This window comes from Poecilia latipinna, unplaced genomic scaffold (genome assembly GCF_001443285.1).
Source record: "Poecilia latipinna isolate Pla-1442-1.1 unplaced genomic scaffold, P_latipinna-1.0 Scaffold136, whole genome shotgun sequence".
Classification (NCBI taxonomy): domain Eukaryota; kingdom Metazoa; phylum Chordata; class Actinopteri; order Cyprinodontiformes; family Poeciliidae; genus Poecilia; species Poecilia latipinna.
Genome location: NW_015112752.1, coordinates 297,719 through 319,234, shown reverse-complemented (window position 1 = coordinate 319,234; position 21,516 = coordinate 297,719). Strand labels below are relative to the sequence as shown.

The window sequence follows — 21,516 nt, the reverse complement described above, 5'->3', positions numbered from 1 at the left end:
AGACATAAAACTGCTTAAAGCTTTTTGTAAAAGGTTTTAGTGGCATTTGTGTCCCTTACTATTATTAGCAGGCGCCACACTTGTGACCTTTTCACATGACCTCATTTCAGTAATCCTGACCTGTCCTTTGAGTCAGCATGCTTTAATAGGCATGTTTCAACCTGTTAAGTGCTTGTTTATGGAAGTTGTGGGCACAACTTTGGTGTTATTTAAGAGTATTGCTTTTATAATGTATTTTCCATTTTAATCATATGCTGCCCTGTGACTGGACTACATAAAAGGGTAATTAAGAGATTTCAGAAGTGAGACACAGTTCCCCCTGTTGAATAAATTCATGAGTGCACAGGTCAAAAGAGCAATTTATCTAAAAAGAAATGGTTGTTTTTCTGCTTTTATTTCCTCGCCTCAGGCAAAGAAAGTGCTCAGATGTGCCTAGAGATGGTTGGTATGACCTCCATTCCCAAAGCCTATTATGCTTTAGCAGGTCTGTAACATGCTTTGAATCCTCAAAGTCTCTCTGGGACGTCTTAGTTAAGGCTTTGAAAAACTCCAACACTGAAATTCCTCGAGTCTCACTCTGCTTACATTTACATTTCAAGATACATTTCCTTTATTAAAGGTTTAGCTGCTTACCTCCTCATGTTGTGATTTTTCCTCTATTTCTGCTTCATCATCCAGAACAGAGGGCAGTCTTCAACGACTTCTTCCCATTAATCATGATTTTTACACAGTGTGTTTGATATATTGAAATGACTACAAATCATGCATTCTTTAAGTATGAAAGCATAAATGTTCCCCAAATCGTTTTAGTTACTGATGTTGGATTCAAAAGCATAGTTCTTCAGGGTTAGCACAAGTTACTCCAAGTACTCTTGTTTTGTTGCTGTTGCTACTTTGATCATCAGCCCTCTGTGCCATGGCAACCACCACTTGTGGAGGCCAGAAGAGAAGCAGAGCAGGAAATGGCTAAAGAAAATATTTTAAAGCCCTAAAACTGACCTTTACGCTCAAATGCATGAAGCTTAAACAGCATCATTTACCTGGATAAACAAGCCAAGCAAATGTGTTGACATATTCTGTAAATGTTTCTCTTTATTTAGAAGTAAATGCAAAGACCTTGCAGTCGATGCAACAAAATAGAACTTCTTCAATCAAGTGAACAACAAAAAGGTCCTTGCAGCGCAGGCTGATTGGATCAGAGTTGTTCATAGCAGCAGAGATGTGCAAAAAAACACAGAAAGAAACTCACCTCCATCCCCCTGGGCTTCCTCTGTACTGCCTCACTGAATGACAGCACTGGGAAATATTTTGTTTTATACAAGCAGCAGAGAGAAAAGACCACAACACGCATTTCTTTCGTCAATACTGCTCCTTTACCCTCACACCTAAAGAATCTGAGAAAAAATTAAAATTTCCTCTTAAACCTTTTTTAAAATCAAGCCAATTTTCATAATTTCCAAAACAAAACACATTCTTATAAAATATTGATGTGGTGCTCTATATCATACTTTGCATTACTTTTCTGGTGGCAAGAGTTACGTCACAGATGACTCTCGTTCCAACTAAATGAGATCAAGCAAATTATTTATCTGGAATGGGAGGAGATATTCATCTAAAATGAGCAACAACTGGAGAAATGGGAAACGCCCAGCAAACAAAAGAGCTGACTCAGAACGCAGAAATAATCTGGGCAAATGGAGACATCAGTTTAAATCCTTTAATCATGCCATCTTTAATTTGAATAGAAGATACAGAAATTAATACACAGGACTCAGAAGATAAAGGAAAAGCATGTTAATACAAAGTGAGTCATAAAAGAAGATAAATAAAAAAAATTGGTGCTTGCACAATATATATATATATATATATTTTTATTCAAATCTGACTAAAGCAGCAAATGACCAAAGCCAGTGTGGGATGATCTCTTTTCTCCGACCAGAAGCCTTAATTAGAACTTAAAACAATTGGACTGTCCTGCTGAGATCGTCGCTAAAATCCACGTGGGCAGCTTCCTGCTACCAAAACACCATCTGCAACCTCAAATTTGCAGGCTCGTGCTAATGTCAAGTCCATGTTTGAGATTTGTTTTTCTTTTTGTCTTGCTTTTAAACGAACAATGAAAGAAACAACAGGAGGAATGAACAAACATACCTGAGATCAAGCTCGATTACATCCACTCAAATATGTGCACCGGAGATGATTTTTGGGGCACAAGTAGGCAGGCAAATACACACATGCTGACAACCAGACAGGGTTTATTTTACAGCGAGAGGGGGGGTCTCACTTAAGCCACAGGAAAACATGCAGAAAGCCAAGTGAATGAATGAATGAATGTACCAAATGTTGGCAAAGAGGTAATGTAAGGCAAGAGGCAGACAAGTAAAGATGCTGCAAATGCATTTTCTGCATTTTTCTTTAAAAGCTTCATTGGTGATGAATGTGCAAGTCGACAGCTGTCGGATATGATCAGAGCAGCATCATTTGCTTTCCTTAATGTTTAGCTATGAAGCAGCTAATTCTTGAGAAAACAGCGTCGAGGGAAAACGCTCTCCAGCTTGCTGATAATTGAGTAAATATAATGCTACAGCTGGGATGCAATTAGCTAAGCAAAAAGTTTAAAAACATGAATTGGCACTCTCAAAAAGGTAGTGAATTCTTCCCAACAGCACATTTAAAGCTCATTATGTTACATTTGGAGTTTTTGTTCTGTACAAAAGCTAAAGTGTAAAAAATAAAAAGCTGTTCACATGAGGCGAGTTTTCAGGTTTGGTAATGTGGGAACAGATTTTCTTAGAGTATCTATTCTACAGTAAAACCAAAATCTTAAACTTATATTCCTCTTTATGTATTCTATTTAGTAACAATCTCAGTCACCATTACCAAAATGTTTTTATCTGTATTTCATCACTGGAATAGTGGTGAAGTGCAAAATGATCATTTCTGCATAAATATTCTAGCCTTGTGTTGCAGTATGATCAAAGTTAAACTATGACCTTTTACAAAACTCAACCTTCTTGCTTTTGTACTCACCAGGAAATCGCAATGCCAAAACCTGAACAGCAATTCTTGCAAAATTAAGTGTGCCAAACTTGTCTAACTTGTCTCTTGATTAAAGTAAAGTTGTGCAAAGTAAACTAACCCCTCATCCTGAAAGCTTATGTGTTTTTTTTAAGCTGCTTAAGCTTTGACATTGGTAAATGCTCCATACCTCTGCCTCTCTACAAATATTTGCAGCTGTTGTCGCACTTCACAACTTTCTTTCAGCTAATTTTGCAAGCAGGTAAGTTAAAGCAACACTATGAAGGAAACTAAAAGGGGTACATTTCCAGGAGGCTGCAGTAAAACAGAACCAAACTATTTGAATGATGGAAAGAATAGTTTTAGGGTGGATATGTTGATCTCGGATGCAGTTTATCCTGGAAAGAACTAATAATCCATCATAAACAAGATATACCATCTGATATTACAGCTTCTTGCTTTACATTATAGATCTACTTTGGAGGTTTGCCTGAAGTCACTGCTTAGCCTTACAGCCCACTGGATGAATTTTGAACGGATCTGAACAGTCCATGTTTGCATGCCCAGCATTTTTGTGAATCAAGAAGATGTAAATATATGGGAAACTGCCAAAGACCATGCCCACAATATGTGAACATGTAACAATGCAAGTATATAAACATTTATGTAAGAAGTTGTGTGGGGATGTGTGGGCTGTTTAACACACACACACATTCCAGCAATGCAGGAAAGGAGGCTACCATGAGGAATATAGTTGGTGTTTTCAAGCACGTCCACAAACTTCCAGAGCTGCTGAAGTGCCTACAATTTGCATGCATTGACTGAGATAACTTTATTGTAATTGTGGTCTGTAGTGTGCAAATCAGTGCTGTATAAAAAGTATCCGAGACACCGAATCAACATACACTTAATCTTAATATTACTTGGATCAATATCATAAAACAAAAAATCTTGTTTGTGACATCCATAAATCATTTTATTAAACCCTTCAACAAATCCCAGCATTTTTAAGTCATGATCCTACATGTTTTGCATTAATTTATTAATTTGTAATTCAATAATTTACGAAACAATTTGCCTTTACTGTAATTATAAGCGTGATACATTGTACCCTAGTTCACACAACATTTAAATTTGTTCAAGGCTCTTAAGATTTTAAACACATTTTTGTTTGAATTTAAGACTGAGCAGCTCTTGGATTTCATTGTTTGGAGAGCACCAGCTGAGACATGAAAATGTTATGAATGTTATGACAGGATGAACATCCCACTAAAGAGCACTTGCCCTGAAGCTGATGCCTTTTGATGAACTCCCAGTGGCACATTAATAGATGCGTTCATCGACGCTGTGACCAAATCACAATTTAAATTTGTCAACACACCAAACTTTTTCTTTTTCTTTTTTGTCTGTCAACATGCCTGTACATGCTTCACTGTCTTAACTTTGTCTACTTAAGCCTTTATTGATAATAAAACCCCCCAAAATATAGCAGATTTACCAGTCCCTACACATTCCCAAATGTAAAGTCGACAAATTTAATACAGAACTTTTTTTTTAATCAATGGTGCACATTTTCTTGCAAATATATAACCTCAATAAAAGCCTTTTAACTGCAACAATAACACAGAGTATATTATATTTCTTGATTATATTAATTTCTTTGTCATGCATTCACAATGAGGCAGTTCATTACACTAAGTGCACACATTATGAATCATAATGATCAATTTGTAAATTTTTGGAAGTATCATCAACAAGCAAAAACGATATCAGAACAGAACATTTCCAACTTGCTACAGACAAAGTTGCAGAGCCCAACAGAACTGTTTAAGTGGTATATAAAAAAAAAAGAAACAAAACCCTTTTTTGTTTTTTTCTTTACAGTACAAAAGTTGGCACAGTATTCTTTAACCAGTGTTGCCGTGTCGTTCAGACTGGTTGTGTTCAGCAAGCCCTCCATTCATCGACCTATGAGCAGAAAACCCTGAGAGAGGAAAGCAAAATAAGGAGAAAGACAAACGGACACAGAGAAACAGAGACATGGAAACAAAGATGTTACAGTCATTACTCATCCAACGAGCAGGGGGCTTTGATGGCCAAATGTGAAATTCAAGTGACAATCCACACAGGAACCATCGTCTGTGATGCATTATGTTGGTACTTAATGAGGCGTAGTGGCTATGTAGGGCCCTTGTTTAGCTCTCATGGCAAGGGTATATGAAGTGTATAATCTTGAACATGCAAAAACAACGTCGGAAACAAAAACAGAAATGGAACAGGGCCATCCGCTTTCACTTTAATCCTGTTAGTTTAAAGGCCTCTCTCCACACGTTTCTATGGTTACCCGCTCTGTTTTCATCCGATGTCGGGGTGACAACACGCTGCTGCCAAACAACTCCAGGATGCAGATCAGAGTTGACTTATAAGAGAAGCAGTGCTAATCTCATTGTTTGAGATCCATCTCAGTGGATTTATCTTCTGAAATCCAGACAAACCTGCTGTGACGTCTGAATGTCAACAATGGAAATATTATTTAAAGAAGGAATAAAAAAGTGATCTATGTCTTTTATTTATTAGTTTTTTATTATGTGTGTACAGGACTGTTCCAGTTACGGGTACGAAGCTATGCCAGAATTTTAAGTTTAAAATTTGCTTACGTTTTCCATCGTTCATATGGTTCAAAGTCCTTTGAACTGTGTAGTAATGCAACAATATCTCTCCCCTACCTGTTGCAACCTTGAGTTGTCTGAATGTGTGCGTTACTGAGAGTGACTTGGGGAATGTAGCTCTGGTGTAAAGTGCTTCAAGTGGTCAGTATGACCAAAAGAGTGCTATATAAACTCAATTTACCATTTTCTTAACTGTAAAAGCATTAACTAATGGAGCTCCAACCTTCAGTTGCAGCATATCTGTTAAGCACCCAACTACTGACTTGCTAGGTAATTTCTTTTTCTCATTTCTGTATATCAAAAGTAATTGCAGTGAATATTACATATATTATAATTCTTAAAATATTTAGTACTAAATGAAATGAACTAAATTATGAAATGATGGAACAGAAAATCTGCAAGATAGTAAGTGAGGCATCATGCCTTTAGCCATAAATCTCCAGTTTAGTTAGTCATTTATTAGAATAACCACTTTCAATATTTTTCTGGTAAAATCAGTCTTTTACTCTCACAATTGAAAATGATGAAAAACTAAAACTTCCAAGGCACTTACTCATCCGAGTCCTTTTTGTTCTCTTCAATGTAGGCAATGGACTCTGAGCGAAGTCGATTGGTGACCTCATAGGTGCGCAGAGTGACCCCAAAGATGTCCTCGTGGTATCGGTTTTCATCCTGGCAAAAACAAGGTAGTGAAGGTAGGACAGTGACATGTACATGGTGAGAAATTGTGAAAAATGATACCCAGTGGATAGCAAGTGACTTCATTAAAAAGTCTGGATCTACAGAACTTTGACTTATTTGTTACATTTTGACGGGAAATAATCTAATGGCCTTCATTTAGAAGCTCCTCTTCTTGTTACATACATACTGAGGAAATACTAAAAACAAAAGCTGTTCAATTCAACATTTCCAATCACAATAAGCAGCTTCTTACCCTAAGCTTGCTGATGTAGAATCCAGCGTCCTCTATGCTCATGTGACCTTGCTGCTTGATGATTTGCTGCACGGTCTTCAGAACATCTCCTGCCATTGTTACATCCCCACACACGTAGATGTGCCCTCCTTCCTTCCTCAGGCACTGGTACACAGTTTCAGACAGATGCTCACGCAGCACATCTTGCACATATTTCTGGAGAAGTGAAGAGACAAAGTGAAAGAACAAAAAGGGGGATGATGTGAACGTTAATTGCACTTCGACATATGGTAAAGATAAACTAAATGTTGAAATGCTAAAAATATAATGAACATCAAAATAAATGACCTGCAGATTTAATTTGTATTCTTTATAAATATCTGGAATTGTTTAGCCAATCCAATTAATCAAAGTAAGAGTGAACTAAACCTCTCAAGTTACTTTCAAATGCTTATTGCTGTTTGGTGGTTTTACCTTTGGTTTGCCAGGTTCTCTGGAGTACGCAGCGTAGAGCTCTTTGAACACTTCTCTGTTCTTGGCCTGCAGAGTCTCCTCCTTGTAGATGTGATCCATCTCAGACTGTCGACAACCGAACACCAGGATCATGGGGCAAGACTTAATCCCTTAGAGATGACAAAAACATGAAAAATGAAATTGCAATAGGATCAATGCAAAGTGAGTCATTGCGAATGACTTGATTTAAACAGAACACTGAAAAGCAATTATCTGAAAATCCAATGAATACATTTACAATGACACGTTCACAAGTCTTTCACAGGACATTATGGTAAGATCCTCCTCAGTTACTGGCTGAACAAACAGGTGAGAATGGCCCACCATTTTGCTCCAGGTCATATAGTCTTTGTTGCCAGAAGCTTCTGAATGGGGCGATGCCCGTTCCTGGACCCACGAGGATACACGGTGCTTTGTTGTCTTTTGGAAGTTGGAACGACGGTGCACTACGACGACACAAAGGATCAAAAACGTTTCATCACGTCATCTTAGCGTGTTCATGTGGTAACAGAAAGCAGAGGAGTTGTAGTGTGATGTAGGTTAAAAGTAATATCTTTGGCCGAAGTGTTAGGCTGTGTGTTGCTCACACACTAAAACCACATACGCTTACTTGGTGTCTGTCTGCTCAAATAAAAACACTTTGAAAAGTAAGCAGACTGTGTAATCACCAGACAGGCTGGCTTTCTAAACACTTGTCAATTGGACTTCTTTGCTTTGGGTATTCTTGCAAACCTCATTTAGTCAGAAAAAAAATATTTTAAATTACAATGAACAAACATTACATCTTCATGCGGAATTTCAATTTATTAAAATTATTAAACACTATAATGACTGGGAAAGAATTTTGTACAGGAGTGATGAAGTTACACCAGAATGGTGATGTAGGGAGTGTTTTTTAATTTACAGAAGGAAAAAAGGTGGCATGAATTTTACACCAGGTTTTTGACAAGAATGTTTTTCATTTTAGTCATTACCTTCGGACAAAACACGGTACCATTTCTCCTTTCTCTATCCTGTTGAGCCACGATGAACATACTCCGTGATGGATGGGTCCTTGCCCACCTGAAACAGATGATTACCAAGTAATCACTTTACCTTTTTCTCTCCAACCTGCCTCCCACTCATTTGAAGTGCACAAACTAACAGGAGAAGAGTGGCCCTAGCTCACCTACAAGGCTAAAGCCATCTCTTATTTTCTCTTACAGAAGGAAAAAAAATCACTGTAATACAGCAAGTGGTCATGCAATTATAGTAATATGCTAAAATAGCGCAAATACCAGTAAACAGTGGTTCATCTGTAGCCATTTCCTTCATTACCTGTTTAAGATTACAGGTGTAGGTCTGTGAGAACGATGTGCAAGGTCAGATTATACAGCTGGCATTCTGGGACCCTGATCCACTTGGAAATAAAAAAAATCCTAAACTATGCAAAAGCTTTTACCAGACACACAACTTTGAAGTACTGGTGGATTCTCACCTCTGGTATGATAAGAGACCACAGCTACTGTGAGGTGAATCTCTCCTGAATACATATCAGGAGAGGAGCTGATGGAGTAGTAGCGAGGTTGCAGCAGGGGAAGCTGAGTGAGCAGCAGAGTCGACGGCATCTGGATGGAGGGGAACTCGTCCAGCACCTCCACTAGTGTAGGGTTGTTGTACCACTTCCATTCCTCGTACTCCTGCAAACCCTGGGTTTTCCAGAAGGTAACGGTATGAAAAACAGACTGCATCAAAATAACAATTTTTACATCTTTATTTATCTTGATGTCTTTTGCATAAATGTAATGCGTTCGCAGTGAAAGGCTGAGAAAAAAAAATGGAGGAATTTCTTCTCTTTTTAGTCACGTAAACATTTCTGCATCGGAAGCATGAAGCGGCAGTAAGCAGAGCCCGTCACCAATCAGAACTCAACTGTTTTGTGTTACTGAAATTTTCGTGGTGACGAATTTGGGGCATTGCCTCCAGGCTAAGAAAGCAATAATTTGAACATTGCTTTGTTTTCAAGCCACTAATGAGCGTCAGTCCATTAAGATGTCTGTGGAATCCACAATTCTGAGTCCAAACCAGTTTTTGAACAGCAAGTGAATTTGGCAAAGAACCTCGAGGGTGGAGCTTTTTCACCTTAAAAACAGATGAAGTTTGCACCAAAAATCTTTCAAACTTTCTGCCACACTTGTGAGAACAGGTTTATCATCTTATTCTGACATTCTAAGACATGATAGGCAGGTAACCTTTGGCAACACGGCGAAGACTGGTTTGAGATCTAAACTAAAAAATCAAAAATGATCTGCACTGCTCACTGTACTGTACCACTTTATTTTACAAATTTAGAAGCCCTCCATCTTTCCCTCTCACTTTAGTGACAGTGATTCTACGCATGACTCACTTCTTGGCCTCCTCCAGCCTTTTTCACACATCAACAAAAATGGAGGGCGACTTGTGGGAGGCACCACAATGGGGGGAGGACTCCTGGGTTAGAGCGATCAACAGCTCTGATTTGGCTGCAGCTAACTCCTACTGCATCCATTTTCAATGGTGCAAAGTGCATCAAATCTCCTTTAAGACACTGAAAACCATCTCCCATATTTTAGCAAACATAATGAAGGGGATCTTTACTGTTGCAGCTTAGGCACATGGTGAATGAAAGGCGTTAGAATTGAAGATCATTCATCCATTGTCTATTCCCTCGACCCCTCGCAGGGTTGAGGGAGAGGGGCTCATGCCAAATGGAAGATCACATTAAATGAAAATGTCAAAGCCACATTTTTGCAAGTATTAAACTAAAAAATTGAAAAAAAGAAAGAAAAAAAAAGGTTTTAAATGAACCCTTTACCATTTGTGGCCACAAATCAGAGAAAATGCTTAAAGTAACATCTCAATAATTGTCGATTGCAAGAGGAAAGACAATAGAATGCCATGTAAATGTACCTTACTAAGGATTTCTAATTTCCTTTTCTGCTTGTCGTTGGTTGCCAGAGCTGCAAACTGCTGCAGCAGCACAGGGGTCGGTGGAGTGGTGATGTCCAGAAAGTACTGAAAAGCTTGGTTGATGGTACAGGGAGGAATACGGGTCTCATTGGTCCAATTACTTATAACACCTGCGGATAAAACACAAAAACTGTAAAAGATGGTCAATTCAGATTAGTTATGTCAATGCATGAATGTAAAGATTGGTTGTAGTTATTCTCCTAAAAAAAAGAGCTATTTTAGCTTGTTTTTGAGCTACAGCGACTTGCAAAAGTATTCGCATTTTTGCACTTTTCCACATTTTGTGGCATTGTAACCACAAAATGTACATTTTGTTAGGATTTTATGTGGCACACCAGAATGTAATTAACCTTACTTCAGTCTTGTATAACTAGGATTTGAATTGATGTTAAGTATTTTAAATTAAATTTTTTTTGGACAAGATATTTATGTATGTAAATAGATTTTATGTGGCATCAAATTAAATGAATTCTACCACGTTTTGCATTTACGGCCAAAATGTTCACTTTTGACCTCATGGTTCCAGAACACCCTTCTTTCTGCATCCCATCCACTGCTAATGGGACTGAAACAAAACTCAATGGCTTCTTTTTGCAGTGACTTTCTTCGTGTCCCTATAGTGCTCTACCTAACCTTTTTTTTTTCTTAGGGAACCTTGTGAAGTAACAACAACAGAACAAGTCTAATAAGAAACCTTTATAGTATGGCTTTACTAATAAGTGAGTAAATTACATAAAAAGATGGATTATTTTTACCAAATGATTGACTTCTGATAGTTACTAGTATCAGAATACAAAAGCACTCCACACCAACACTCATGTAGGATCATGGATAATTTCCCTTCCATTTTAGAACTGTGTGCTATTTTATGTCGATCACAAAGAATCCAATAAAAAAAAAAAAAAAAAAAAAAAAAAATGCAAAAATTTTTGGTTTTAACAAGGCAGTTTGTAAAAGCATCAAAGGGTTTTAATACTTTCACAAAGTACTGCATTTTAGAAGTTATCTCTGTCCTGTCTTCAAGTCTCCAAACCACCACAACAATCTAATTCCCTGCATTCAAAAGGGAACATAAAAGTTTGTGTAGCATTCTATTATTGTGTTAAAACTTCAGCCATTATATTACATGAGACCAAACACCACGGAAGATCAAATTTAATCTATGTACACAACTCAAATGTTAACAGTTGCATTAAGTCAGCGAGGCTTCAAAATTACGGTATTGTTTTTATTTTCTAATCAAGGAGCAGGTTATAGCTTGCTATAAGATAATATCTTGATGTTATTTTTGAAATCTGCTGTATAACTACTTCTCATAAAATGGGCCATTAAAATGAATCATGGTGGAAAATATTTATATGCCGAGTTTATTTACACATGCTGAGCCAGTCAATGTTCAAAATCAATTATTCTGTCATGTTTCTCTACATTTGCACAGCTCAAATTGCCCCTCAGGCTGCAAGAAGTTAAAAGTTGCAGCTTATGGTTTGAATCCATGCACACAGCTGGTTGATAGAAAGTGAGTAGTTGAGGTTAGAAGGCCATGCCAGTGTTGTATTTTAAAGTTAACTGAGTTATGCAACTAATCAGTTGACACAAATGCACAAAATTTAAAATGAACAATCCGTTTTAAGTTTATAAAGTTTTTATAAATAACTGCATTTTTTAGTCATATTTTTTAGTGCTAGAAGGTCTAATAAATCTCCATAGTATCTAAAAAGTGGAAACTTTTGATAACAAAACTTAGTGTGAATAAAGAAGCTCAAATAAATATAAACTACATCCAAAGAGTAACACAGGTTGGTAGATATTTGTATGCATTTCCTCATTTCTGTCAACTGGAATTTCTGTCGTGATGGAATGAGTTTTTATTTTATATTCATTCTGTAAACATTGAAACATATATAAAACTACTTGGTTTGTAAATAGTAAACTGCTGTGTAGGAATAAATGAGTAACAAAATCCCTTTTTCTGTGATCGTATGGTTGCAGTTTCACACTGGTAAAAATCATTTTACCAGAGAGGATACCAAACCCTCAGAAACGGCTTAATTTGTCAGGCAGTGTTTTAAATCAAGCGCACACGCTTAAACCTCCCCCCCCACATCCACAAAAAAAAATCATGTTGCTTTACAGTCACAGTGTATCTGTCGCTTAGTTGCATCACCCCAGTGTTACCACAGGTGCCAAAACTGAAAGATTTCTGAGTATAGATTCCTTCTGCAAGTGTAAGTCTATTGAGGCAAGAAGAACTGTATCTTATTAACATTTCCATTTTCACCTCGTTCCCAGATTTTGAACTGATTACACGCCCCCTGTATTCACACAGTGGCGTGACGTTGTTAATATCATCACCCACCTAGTGCCGTGTTCCTCTCCTCCAGGAACTCCACTTTGACGATTTGATTGACAGGCGGAGCATCCTCCAGTTTATCTATGAGTGCCGTTACCAGGTCCTCGTGGTTGCCAGGGAAGATGCCCAGATGGTCGCCAGGCTTGTAGCGCAGGCTGTCGTGGTTGTTTGTGTCGAGCCTCACTAATATGGTTGAGCGACTGAAAGGAAAAAAGAAAAAAAGACTAGAGGTTTACAGGAAAGGAAGAAAAAAATATTGCACCCTTTTCCATCTGTTTCATTCACTTTCCAGAATGAATAAGTTGTGCACATAGAATACACTGAATGGATTTCATATTATAGCTAAAGCAAGAACTTACTTGGATTTTGAACTTTGTAGGTTTTGAGCTTCAATCATCATTGCTCCATGTACTTTCTTCTTGTGGACACTGTATAATGCTATAAGGTAGAAATGACATGTTATTACAGGTATTACAAACTACTCTGGATTCTACTGTGGAGGGCTGATACACTTTGAGAGTATCCTCAGTCTTTGTGTCTGGATAAACAGGAAAGTATGAAAACAGAAAACGAGATAAGTTTCTAAAAATTATTCATATGTTAATTATCTTAAAGACAATGCCAGAATTTCTTTAGTTTACAAGATTTTTATATTTTGCAAACACGCCATCTTTGTTTGATTAAGCTTTATGTGATTGATCCACTTAGTTTTGAGTTACTGACTCGAATCATATACAGTGGTCTCTCCATAAATTAGAACATCATCATTTGGAAAGGTATTTCATACATGTATTAGGCAGATATTTAAATTGTTTCTGGCACATTTTCACCGACTCCTAAGGTGTGTGGAAGAGGTCCATAAAGGAGGAAACTCCAGTCCAGTGACACTTTAAGTTCTAGGAAGCACTTTTATTAAAAGAGCAGCTTTCATCAGAGTCACAGACTGAAACTTGTCTGTCTTCTCATAAAGCTGCTTCATAGGACATCGGGGTTTGCTGGAGTTTTGACCTTTACACAAAGATATTGAATGTTTTATTTTTATTTTTTCAGCGACTATGACTTATAGCTCATGGAAATCCAAAATAAAATTTTTCAGAAAATAAAAATATTACATAAGGTCACTTAAGAAAAAGTGTTTTAAGACATATTATATAAATGTTTTATGGCTTACTTGATAATATAGTCCAGCACAAGAGGAGCGTAAGCCACTAATGCGAAAGAGTTAAGAGTCTATGAAAGCATATTCATGGGAAGTTGAGTGGGGGGAAAAAGTGTGGTAGAAAAAGGTTCACAAATAACATGGATTAATAGAACCTTAGAACAATGAAGCAAAACTTATGGAAAAGTGGTGAGTACTGAGATGGGAGTCAATGCATCAAACAGAGATGCCAATTTAATCCAGAAGGATTTGACTCCTGTCCACCACTAACATACCCACATTACTTTAATAACCTAACTCCTGAAAGACTTTTTTTTTTGTTTTACTTGATTTGTCATTCTTAAATTAGGTAAGATTTCATTCACAATATTTCAACTATTTTTACAACCAACACAGCCAGACCACTACAGTTTAAGTTCCTGGAAGGTAACACATCTTTTCTAAGTATTAAATATTTTTTGAGGGTGGGGAGGAAAGAGACAATCTGAGTTGGTGGAAATAAAAAAAAATAAAAACAATTAGCTCTAGTAAAGAGAGGAGAAGTGATTTTAAAATATGCTATTAACTATGTTTATTGTATATATTTGTAAACAACTTCTAGATGGATGAGCTTACCCACAGATGAACAATGCAGTAGAACTAATTAGTGTGTGGGTGCATTGCAAACACCATTATACTAATTGTAACCTTTTCACAGGATAATATTAACAATAACAAACAAATATATTTTATTCAATTTTCTAATAATCACCATGTTTTTTAATCCATGGTTATTTCTCATAGCAAACTATCACATTTAATGCCTCTTATTTTCTATGTAAATTGTATGATGTGCCTCTTGGCATTTGCTTTACCCCCCACACAGATATGTAAATAGTACAACATGACTATCAGAACATTAAATCGTGCTATTTTTACTGGTAAGAATAATGTCATTTTGCAGCAGTTCTTCAGATTTCTTCAGACTTTAATTGTCCTCTGTTGTAATTGTGCTAGTAGTAATTTTCTAGTTTCAATCTTTTTGTTTCCCAATTCTCACAGGTTTTGTATTTCTCTGCCATTATTTTTGCGCAACAGCAGGAAAGTCGTTTGTTGTTTCCCCACCAATACTCCAAGACAAACAGTTGTGTGGGTGGTTAGTTGATAGAAAATGTGGTTTCGCACTTTAAAATTACATTTATGTTATTGCTTTCATAGCTTGGCAACTATTAACCAAAATGTGGTAATGTAACAGATCAATGTTTACCTGTGATAAACAATTACCATAAGAAACACAAAAACGAAAATTGTACATCAGTTTTAATCTCACAGGGGCGTATGTAAGCCAACATAAGTGCAGTATCCTGAACTGTTGCATCTTTTCAGAGCAAAGACATTTTCAATTCAAGTCATTAAAGGAAATTAAAGAAAAATGATACATTATATTAGGTATACTATTGATAACTATAGCTTAAAACTGCAAAAACAATAAATTTATTCGGACAGTGACAATATTGAAGAACATCGGCAGTAATAAACCAGAAAACATTAGCATGTTTTATGCTTCCCTTTGCTGACAAACAAGAAAATATTTTATTATTAAAAAGAATAAGATATTTGTTTGTAATTCATTTATTATGAGCTTCTTTTATTGATTTGATTTACTGAAATAATCTTTCAATTATATATTAATCCATTTAGATGCACCTGTAAACGCACTCTGATTTAACAATCAGAACTTTGCTGCTTTTCTGGGTCCTTTTACTTGATATTAAACATGCCTCTGTTTGTCCATCTCCGTTCAATATTTCTCTACAACTGAATGAGAGCTGATTGTAGCCTCACCACTCTTAGTCCAAGTGGAATATATGTGTGGGTGGCAACTTGACAGAAAACTGTTATAAGCTTCTAAATTACAGTTATCCATACTGTTTTTCCTTTACAGCTTGGGGACTAATTCACTGGTAAACATTCATTTACTTAAATAAACAGCCTTTCTGATACATTAGAATCCAGTTACACCCTCGTCTGTAATGAAAACATCATTTATAAAGCTGAGCTTCTCACATTTACAGACCAAATGTGTTATTTTTGACTCAAGCCTTTAAAAAGGTAAAATCGCTTGAAATTGCATTAAAATCTCTTTCCACAGTCAAGCCTCAGATCACATCTCCAGGTGATGTAATAGCTGAGTCACTCATAAATCACTGTTATTTTGTGTAAAGCTACTTATCACCACTTATTGTCCGCTTAAAATCAAGTCACCCCTTAGTAGTTCATCGCTACGCTCCCACACGATTACTACCTTCTGTCAGCGCAGGGGCCTCAGCTGTGTACGTTAGGCGGAACTTGCTCTTCTTCCAGCTACGGTCGTTGCTGATCAAGGAGTCATTAGCCTTCTCGATGTTCACATCATCACCAACACAGAACACATCACAGGCAGCCTGGAAAGCATCAGGAAAGAATGTCGCTGTTAGAAAAAAAAAGACAACTCTTCAAATCTACTGCATAATAAAAACTACTTGAAAATTACTTTAACACTTTAGAAATCAGACAGCAATAACTGCTTTTACTGTCTCAAGGTTTTGTCAAATAACATAAAAGTGCCACTTTATGAGCTAAAGTTGTTTAAAAGCGTTAGATGGCTTTTTGGTGTTGTCTGTGATGCTCAATGGTTGCAGGCTTTTAAAATTTGCCTTGGAAGGTGACCAACATTTAAAAAAAATAAAATAAAACATGTCACGACACACTTTATCCAACCACAACACAACCCTTTGAGGTCTTCACCTAAGGAACAAACCTTAAAAACTTTCTTGGCCCATGTTCTGAATGATTCCTCCTGGCCACACAGCTCATCTCCTTCTCCCATGCGTAGGATGCGCTCACCCCCCAGCTCTTCAAAAAGCGTGTCCACAGCGTGGGCAAAGGCGCAGAAGTGTGGGTAGGCCCGGGAGCCAAGGCCAAACACTGAGAACCTATACAAAAACCAATGCATCAAAAATACAAAAGAGAAAGAGAGAACTTAAAAGCAAAACACAAACATGGATGACCGCCAACTGTCACTACAGAACCTTTAGTGTTGTTGGTAATTATGCTGATCCAGCATGTTTAAGCTTACAAGGTTGGCATGTAACTCTTAGAAATCTTAATAACAATCAAACCAATTTTATACGCTATTATGCACTGTTGAGTTCAACTGTAAATATAACTTGAGACAAAACAAAAGTTTTTTTTTTGTTTTTTTTCACGATTCCATCACTTACAGCAAGTCGTCCAGGTCCTGAAATAGTAAAAAAAAGCCACAGACTTTCACATTACCGCCACCATTTCAATACTACTTTCCTTTACTAAATTGCTGTGTTAGTTTTATACTCCTAGTATGGTCAACTTTGTCGCATCAGTTTAGAAAATAATTTTCCAAAAGTCTTTGGGAACATTGAGATGAGTTCGTTTGAGGGTTATGTGAACTTTCTGATCAGCATCAGCTTTGGGCTTAGGCCACACATGGATGCCATTGTTAGCCCATTTCTTTGTTGATTTAATCTTCCAGAGTTAATAACACAGAGTTAATAATGAGTTAATAACTCTTTCTCACCTTGGAAGAGTTAATAACTCTTCCAAGGTGAGTTATTAACTCGCATGACTTTGGTATTATTTCACTATTGTTCCATGTTTTCTTGATTTGTGAATCATTTTTGTTCACTGGAGTACAAAAACCACAGAAATGGCAATGTGAGCCTTTCAAGAGAAAAGAGTACCAACAAGAACAATGTCTCATTCTTCAATTTATTTAGATCTGGGTTGCTCTTTGATAATTATAAAAATTATTTTGTCTGATGATCTGAAACTAACTGTAAGATGGCAAACGCTTTCTTATAATGTATACTTTTGCTATGCAACACTGGGATTTTTACCAACATACAGTAGTTAAACTCTTTCTGCAACCTGTGAGCTTTGTTCTGAGATCAACAATCTTCCCTCAAAATATAATGACATGAGCATTAAACTTCTAATGCTTATGTCAAAGCAAGAAAATCTATTAACAAAATACATCTGACCTTAAAGTGACACTCAAGTTTTGCAGAATATTCATCTACCATAGCTTGGGTTTTTATGGTGTCATTAGGTTTTTATATTAAATAATGCTTTGTCCTAGGGTGCAAAATATGCTTAAAACCCTTACATCAGGCAACACAGTCTAGAACAGATGACTGAACAATTATCTTAATTTTGAGAAGTTTTTCTTGTAATGTGACACTTAATGGTGACAAACCCACAGCAGATCTCATATAGCATGTAGAAACATTGCTGGTCTTGCCTCTGAACCTAAAGGCAGCGTGTTAGTGTGACTAAAGAGCAACATTTCAAGGTATATTCTTCTTAGCATAAATTAGAAGGATACGTGATTTAAGACAATGCTGCAAGGATTGTTTGAGATTAAACGTGTAGAGGTGGAGGCAATTTCAGTTCCAGACTACAGTGTGAGCTTGATGACAAAGGGCGCACAGCTGGCAAACTTATGAACCTGCAGGCAGGCATCAGTGGAGTGGAAAAGTATTAATGAATGAAAGCAGTGACATGTAACATCCAAGTTGCATCATGTTACCTTTCAGTTCAACTGGAAACTTGTAATTTCCATCTTCAGACAAGGAAAAACTCAAGTTAATGAACTAGAAATCAGATTTCTGTTCTGAATCCTGTTTATCTGTCAAGCTAAAATGTCTCAACAAAACGTCACATGCCCCAATCGTGTGCAGTCGTCAGCGGCCGATGAGTGAGTTCGCTATTATGATGACATCATAATTTATCATTAACGTTTTATTCTCCCAGCTCAAAAACATAAACTGACCCGTTATTGTTTTTAACACTGCGTGATTTTTCTTTTAAAAGCCAAGAGAATCATAGTTTTTATCAACATAGGTGTTTTCTTTAGTCTGACAATGGATGGATGGTCACCAAACACCATCATGTTGTGCTTCTTTATTTACCAGATCAGAGCACCCCATGTCATTCTGATAAATTACATACCAATGTAAAGTAGTGTAAGTAGTGTAGTGTGTGTGCACACATAAAATGTATTCAAGATCATATGAGCTTTGTTTTATTAATTTTTTCTATTTTGTTTGAGGCCAGTCATCCAGCAAAGCTCAGATGAGGAATGAATGGGACACACAGCAGAACAGCCAGACACCTCACCACCTTCAGCACTGGAGAAGGAAAACACACCACCAGAGCCTTCACCTGTGGTTACTGCCAAGTCTAAGAAGACCCCATACCAATGCCAACATGTGTGTGTGTGTGTGTTCTAAGCCTCCTTGAAGACATTAAGGAGACTCAGAAGGTTCACAGTCGTATGCTGTAGTCGCTCCTGAAACAAGGTGAAGGACCAGTAGCTGAGGTTTTACCTGAACTTCTTTTTCCCCCCTCTGTTGGTTGTCTGGGCCTGATTTGGGGGAAATCTGCATGGTGTCATGTCAGATGTTAAAAGTCGTTTCTGGTTCTCAACAGTTTCAAACAGAAATAAATAGTCAAATTTAAGTTTATTTGATACCAGATTGACATGTGACCTCATCTTCATCCCATGTTATAAAAAGTGAATAACATGAAGAATTTGGACATTTTCATGGTAAAAAGAAATGTGGTTCCCATTACTTTACAAACGTATATATTTTCAACTATTTCACGTGTTCCACACATGATGCATGTGTGAAATGTGTATACCATGTGAAAACATGTCAGAGTGACTGTGGCTCTGTGTGTAGAGAAGTTGCCTTGGGATCAGAAGGTTGTTGGTTCGATTCCAACTTACCGATCTACGTATCGGCGTATAAATGTGTGTGCGGTTGTCAGTGCAAATGGGTGAATGTGATTCTAGTGTAAAGTGCTTTGAGTAGAGCGCTATACAAGTTCAGTACACATGTGGATCCCATAATTTATATGGAATACACATGTGGAAATATGTGTATCCAACATACATGTTTCTATGTGAATCACAGGTTTTTCACCATGAAATGTTCCAAAATCACATGTTTACATGTGAACGTTTGTGTACGTTACAGTACATGTGATTCACATGTGAACGTTACGGTACATGGGTTTCACATGTGAACGTTTGTGTACGTTACAGTACATGTGATTCACATGTGACTTTCTCGTGAATTTCATGGTATTTTTTTGATAAAGCTTTTAGTTATAATGACAAAATTAATTATTAATAAATTTACCTGACATTAGCAAGAGGTCCTGTGCTCTCAAAATTGATCCTGGCCTCTGGTTCGTCACTGGAGGACTTTCGAGTGTCTGAGTAAGAAGACACGCTGTTGAATCGAACCTTGTAGCTCCTGTGGATAGGGTAAGACAGAGACGTGAGGAGGAATTTTACTTAAAAAATGGGGGTCAAGAGGGCACAGCTGTACTCACTTTCTGTCCTCTGTGTTGGAAGTTGGGTGGCGCATTTCCATTAAGGCAGCTCCGAATTTCTGCACCAACAAGTGAAAGACTGTTATTGTGCTGTGATCATTTAAAAAGGCTTTTTGAGGAACTTTATATTTACCTCTCCATTTTCAGGTGGATCCCCATTGCCAAATGTGCTGGTTACAGCTAAAACCAGCGTCTCATGCTCCAAGTCCACCACATCGTATTCATCCATGGACATGACCTGCAGGCGAAAGATCTCTCCTCAGAACATATCGGTAGATCTCAGCTACCAATATGTTCCAGTTTTCATCTCATTCCCCTCTGCACACTCCACTCAACAGATGCCTTGAGCCTGTAAATTAGGGCCGAACACGCAGCCGCTGGCAAAGAAGTAGGTTGTAATGACCACTCTGTCTTCACCTCTAACGAGATGATAATATGCTGCTGCCACACACATTGAGTGGCCATGATGCACACAACTCAGCAGGGGTGCGTGTCTGCCATGGGCCACGCGCAGATTTCTTACACACACATGCAAAGCTGCACAAGCAAAAGGCGTGAAGAGGAAATAGGCTTTAGCCCTGCAACAACAAAAGTTTGCCCCAGGCGTTCACATCTGCCCTCCATTTGTGCACACCCACTCTCTGTGACGCACAATTGCATGCATGACTGTCTTCTTGTGTAATTGATCACACTGCGAAAACAGGAGAATTTAGATGGACCCTAGAGGAAATGCACCAAGTACATGATAGAGAGCGGCATCTTTTCCTCCTTAACAGATTTGCACAGCCAAAGGTGTTTCAGGATGTTGTCTTAAACTACTGTCTGTTCAATGCTTCAGTGAGTAAAATTGGTCCAGAACTCTGGCACTTCACTGCATGACAAAAAGGTAACATAAAAAGACTTTTCAGTTTTTCTCTGTAGGTCTCAGTTTGCATTTAATTGGCTTCATCAGGCAGGGGGCAGAGAAAAGAGAGGAATTGTTTGAATTTGTACTTTTCAAAACATCTTGCTCAACTTTTGGAAACACTGATGCAAGGTAGGCGCAAGAGTACCTTGGCATCAAAGGCGTGTTTGAAGATTTCACAGAGAGTTTTGGCGTAGTCTTGTGATTTTCCTGTTTCAGTAGCAAACAGTATGGTGGCTTTAACCCTCTTGGCCATGGCTTGCCCCATTAGCTTTGCAGAAAATTTCACAGCCCTGTGGAGGGAATAAGAGAGAGACGACGTGAATGAGATGCAGAGAAAATAAAAAGAGCAAGCATCTGAGCCATCCAAGGTAAGCTAATTCAGGGCACAGTGTGGAGTCACTGTGTCTCCTGCCACGATCACAAAGCAATTGTTATTGAGCTGCTGTTGCAGGTAGCTATATGGATGGGTGGCAATTCTGATTACCTAGCTTGTACTTTCCTTGAGGCAATTATATTAATAGCAGATCATACATGCACACAAGCGCATGCACAGACAAGAAAACTGACAGAACTCTGATTACTCCCAGAGGGGTTGAT

The 21,516-nt window shown here is 37.6% G+C and overlaps 1 protein-coding gene across 2 annotated transcripts in view; it reads right to left on the bottom strand.

Moving 5' to 3' along the window:
* Positions 1 to 1,873: 1,873 nt before the first annotated feature.
* nos1 (nitric oxide synthase 1 (neuronal)) overlaps positions 1,874 to 21,516 on the bottom strand; it is a 50,954-nt gene continuing 31,311 nt past the window's right edge. The window contains exons 14-30 of one of the 2 annotated variants that reach the window (XM_015028817.1): positions 21,065 to 21,209; positions 20,146 to 20,250; positions 20,013 to 20,071; positions 19,817 to 19,933; positions 18,998 to 19,051; positions 16,393 to 16,567; positions 15,898 to 16,036; positions 12,814 to 12,892; positions 12,461 to 12,654; positions 10,042 to 10,211; positions 8,591 to 8,801; positions 8,088 to 8,175; positions 7,438 to 7,559; positions 7,075 to 7,223; positions 6,622 to 6,816; positions 6,241 to 6,359; positions 1,874 to 5,002 (exon numbers count right to left, since the gene is read on the bottom strand). In XM_015028817.1, the coding sequence (XP_014884303.1) occupies positions 4,987 to 5,002; positions 6,241 to 6,359; positions 6,622 to 6,816; positions 7,075 to 7,223; positions 7,438 to 7,559; positions 8,088 to 8,175; positions 8,591 to 8,801; positions 10,042 to 10,211; positions 12,461 to 12,654; positions 12,814 to 12,892; positions 15,898 to 16,036; positions 16,393 to 16,567; positions 18,998 to 19,051; positions 19,817 to 19,933; positions 20,013 to 20,071; positions 20,146 to 20,250; positions 21,065 to 21,209 (2,137 nt within the window). In that variant the 3' untranslated portion in view covers positions 1,874 to 4,986. The remainder of the gene's footprint in view (positions 5,003 to 6,240; positions 6,360 to 6,621; positions 6,817 to 7,074; positions 7,224 to 7,437; positions 7,560 to 8,087; positions 8,176 to 8,590; positions 8,802 to 10,041; positions 10,212 to 12,460; positions 12,655 to 12,813; positions 12,893 to 15,897; positions 16,037 to 16,392; positions 16,568 to 18,997; positions 19,052 to 19,816; positions 19,934 to 20,012; positions 20,072 to 20,145; positions 20,251 to 21,064; positions 21,210 to 21,516) is intronic. The other variant, XM_015028818.1, reaches the window with a different exon arrangement.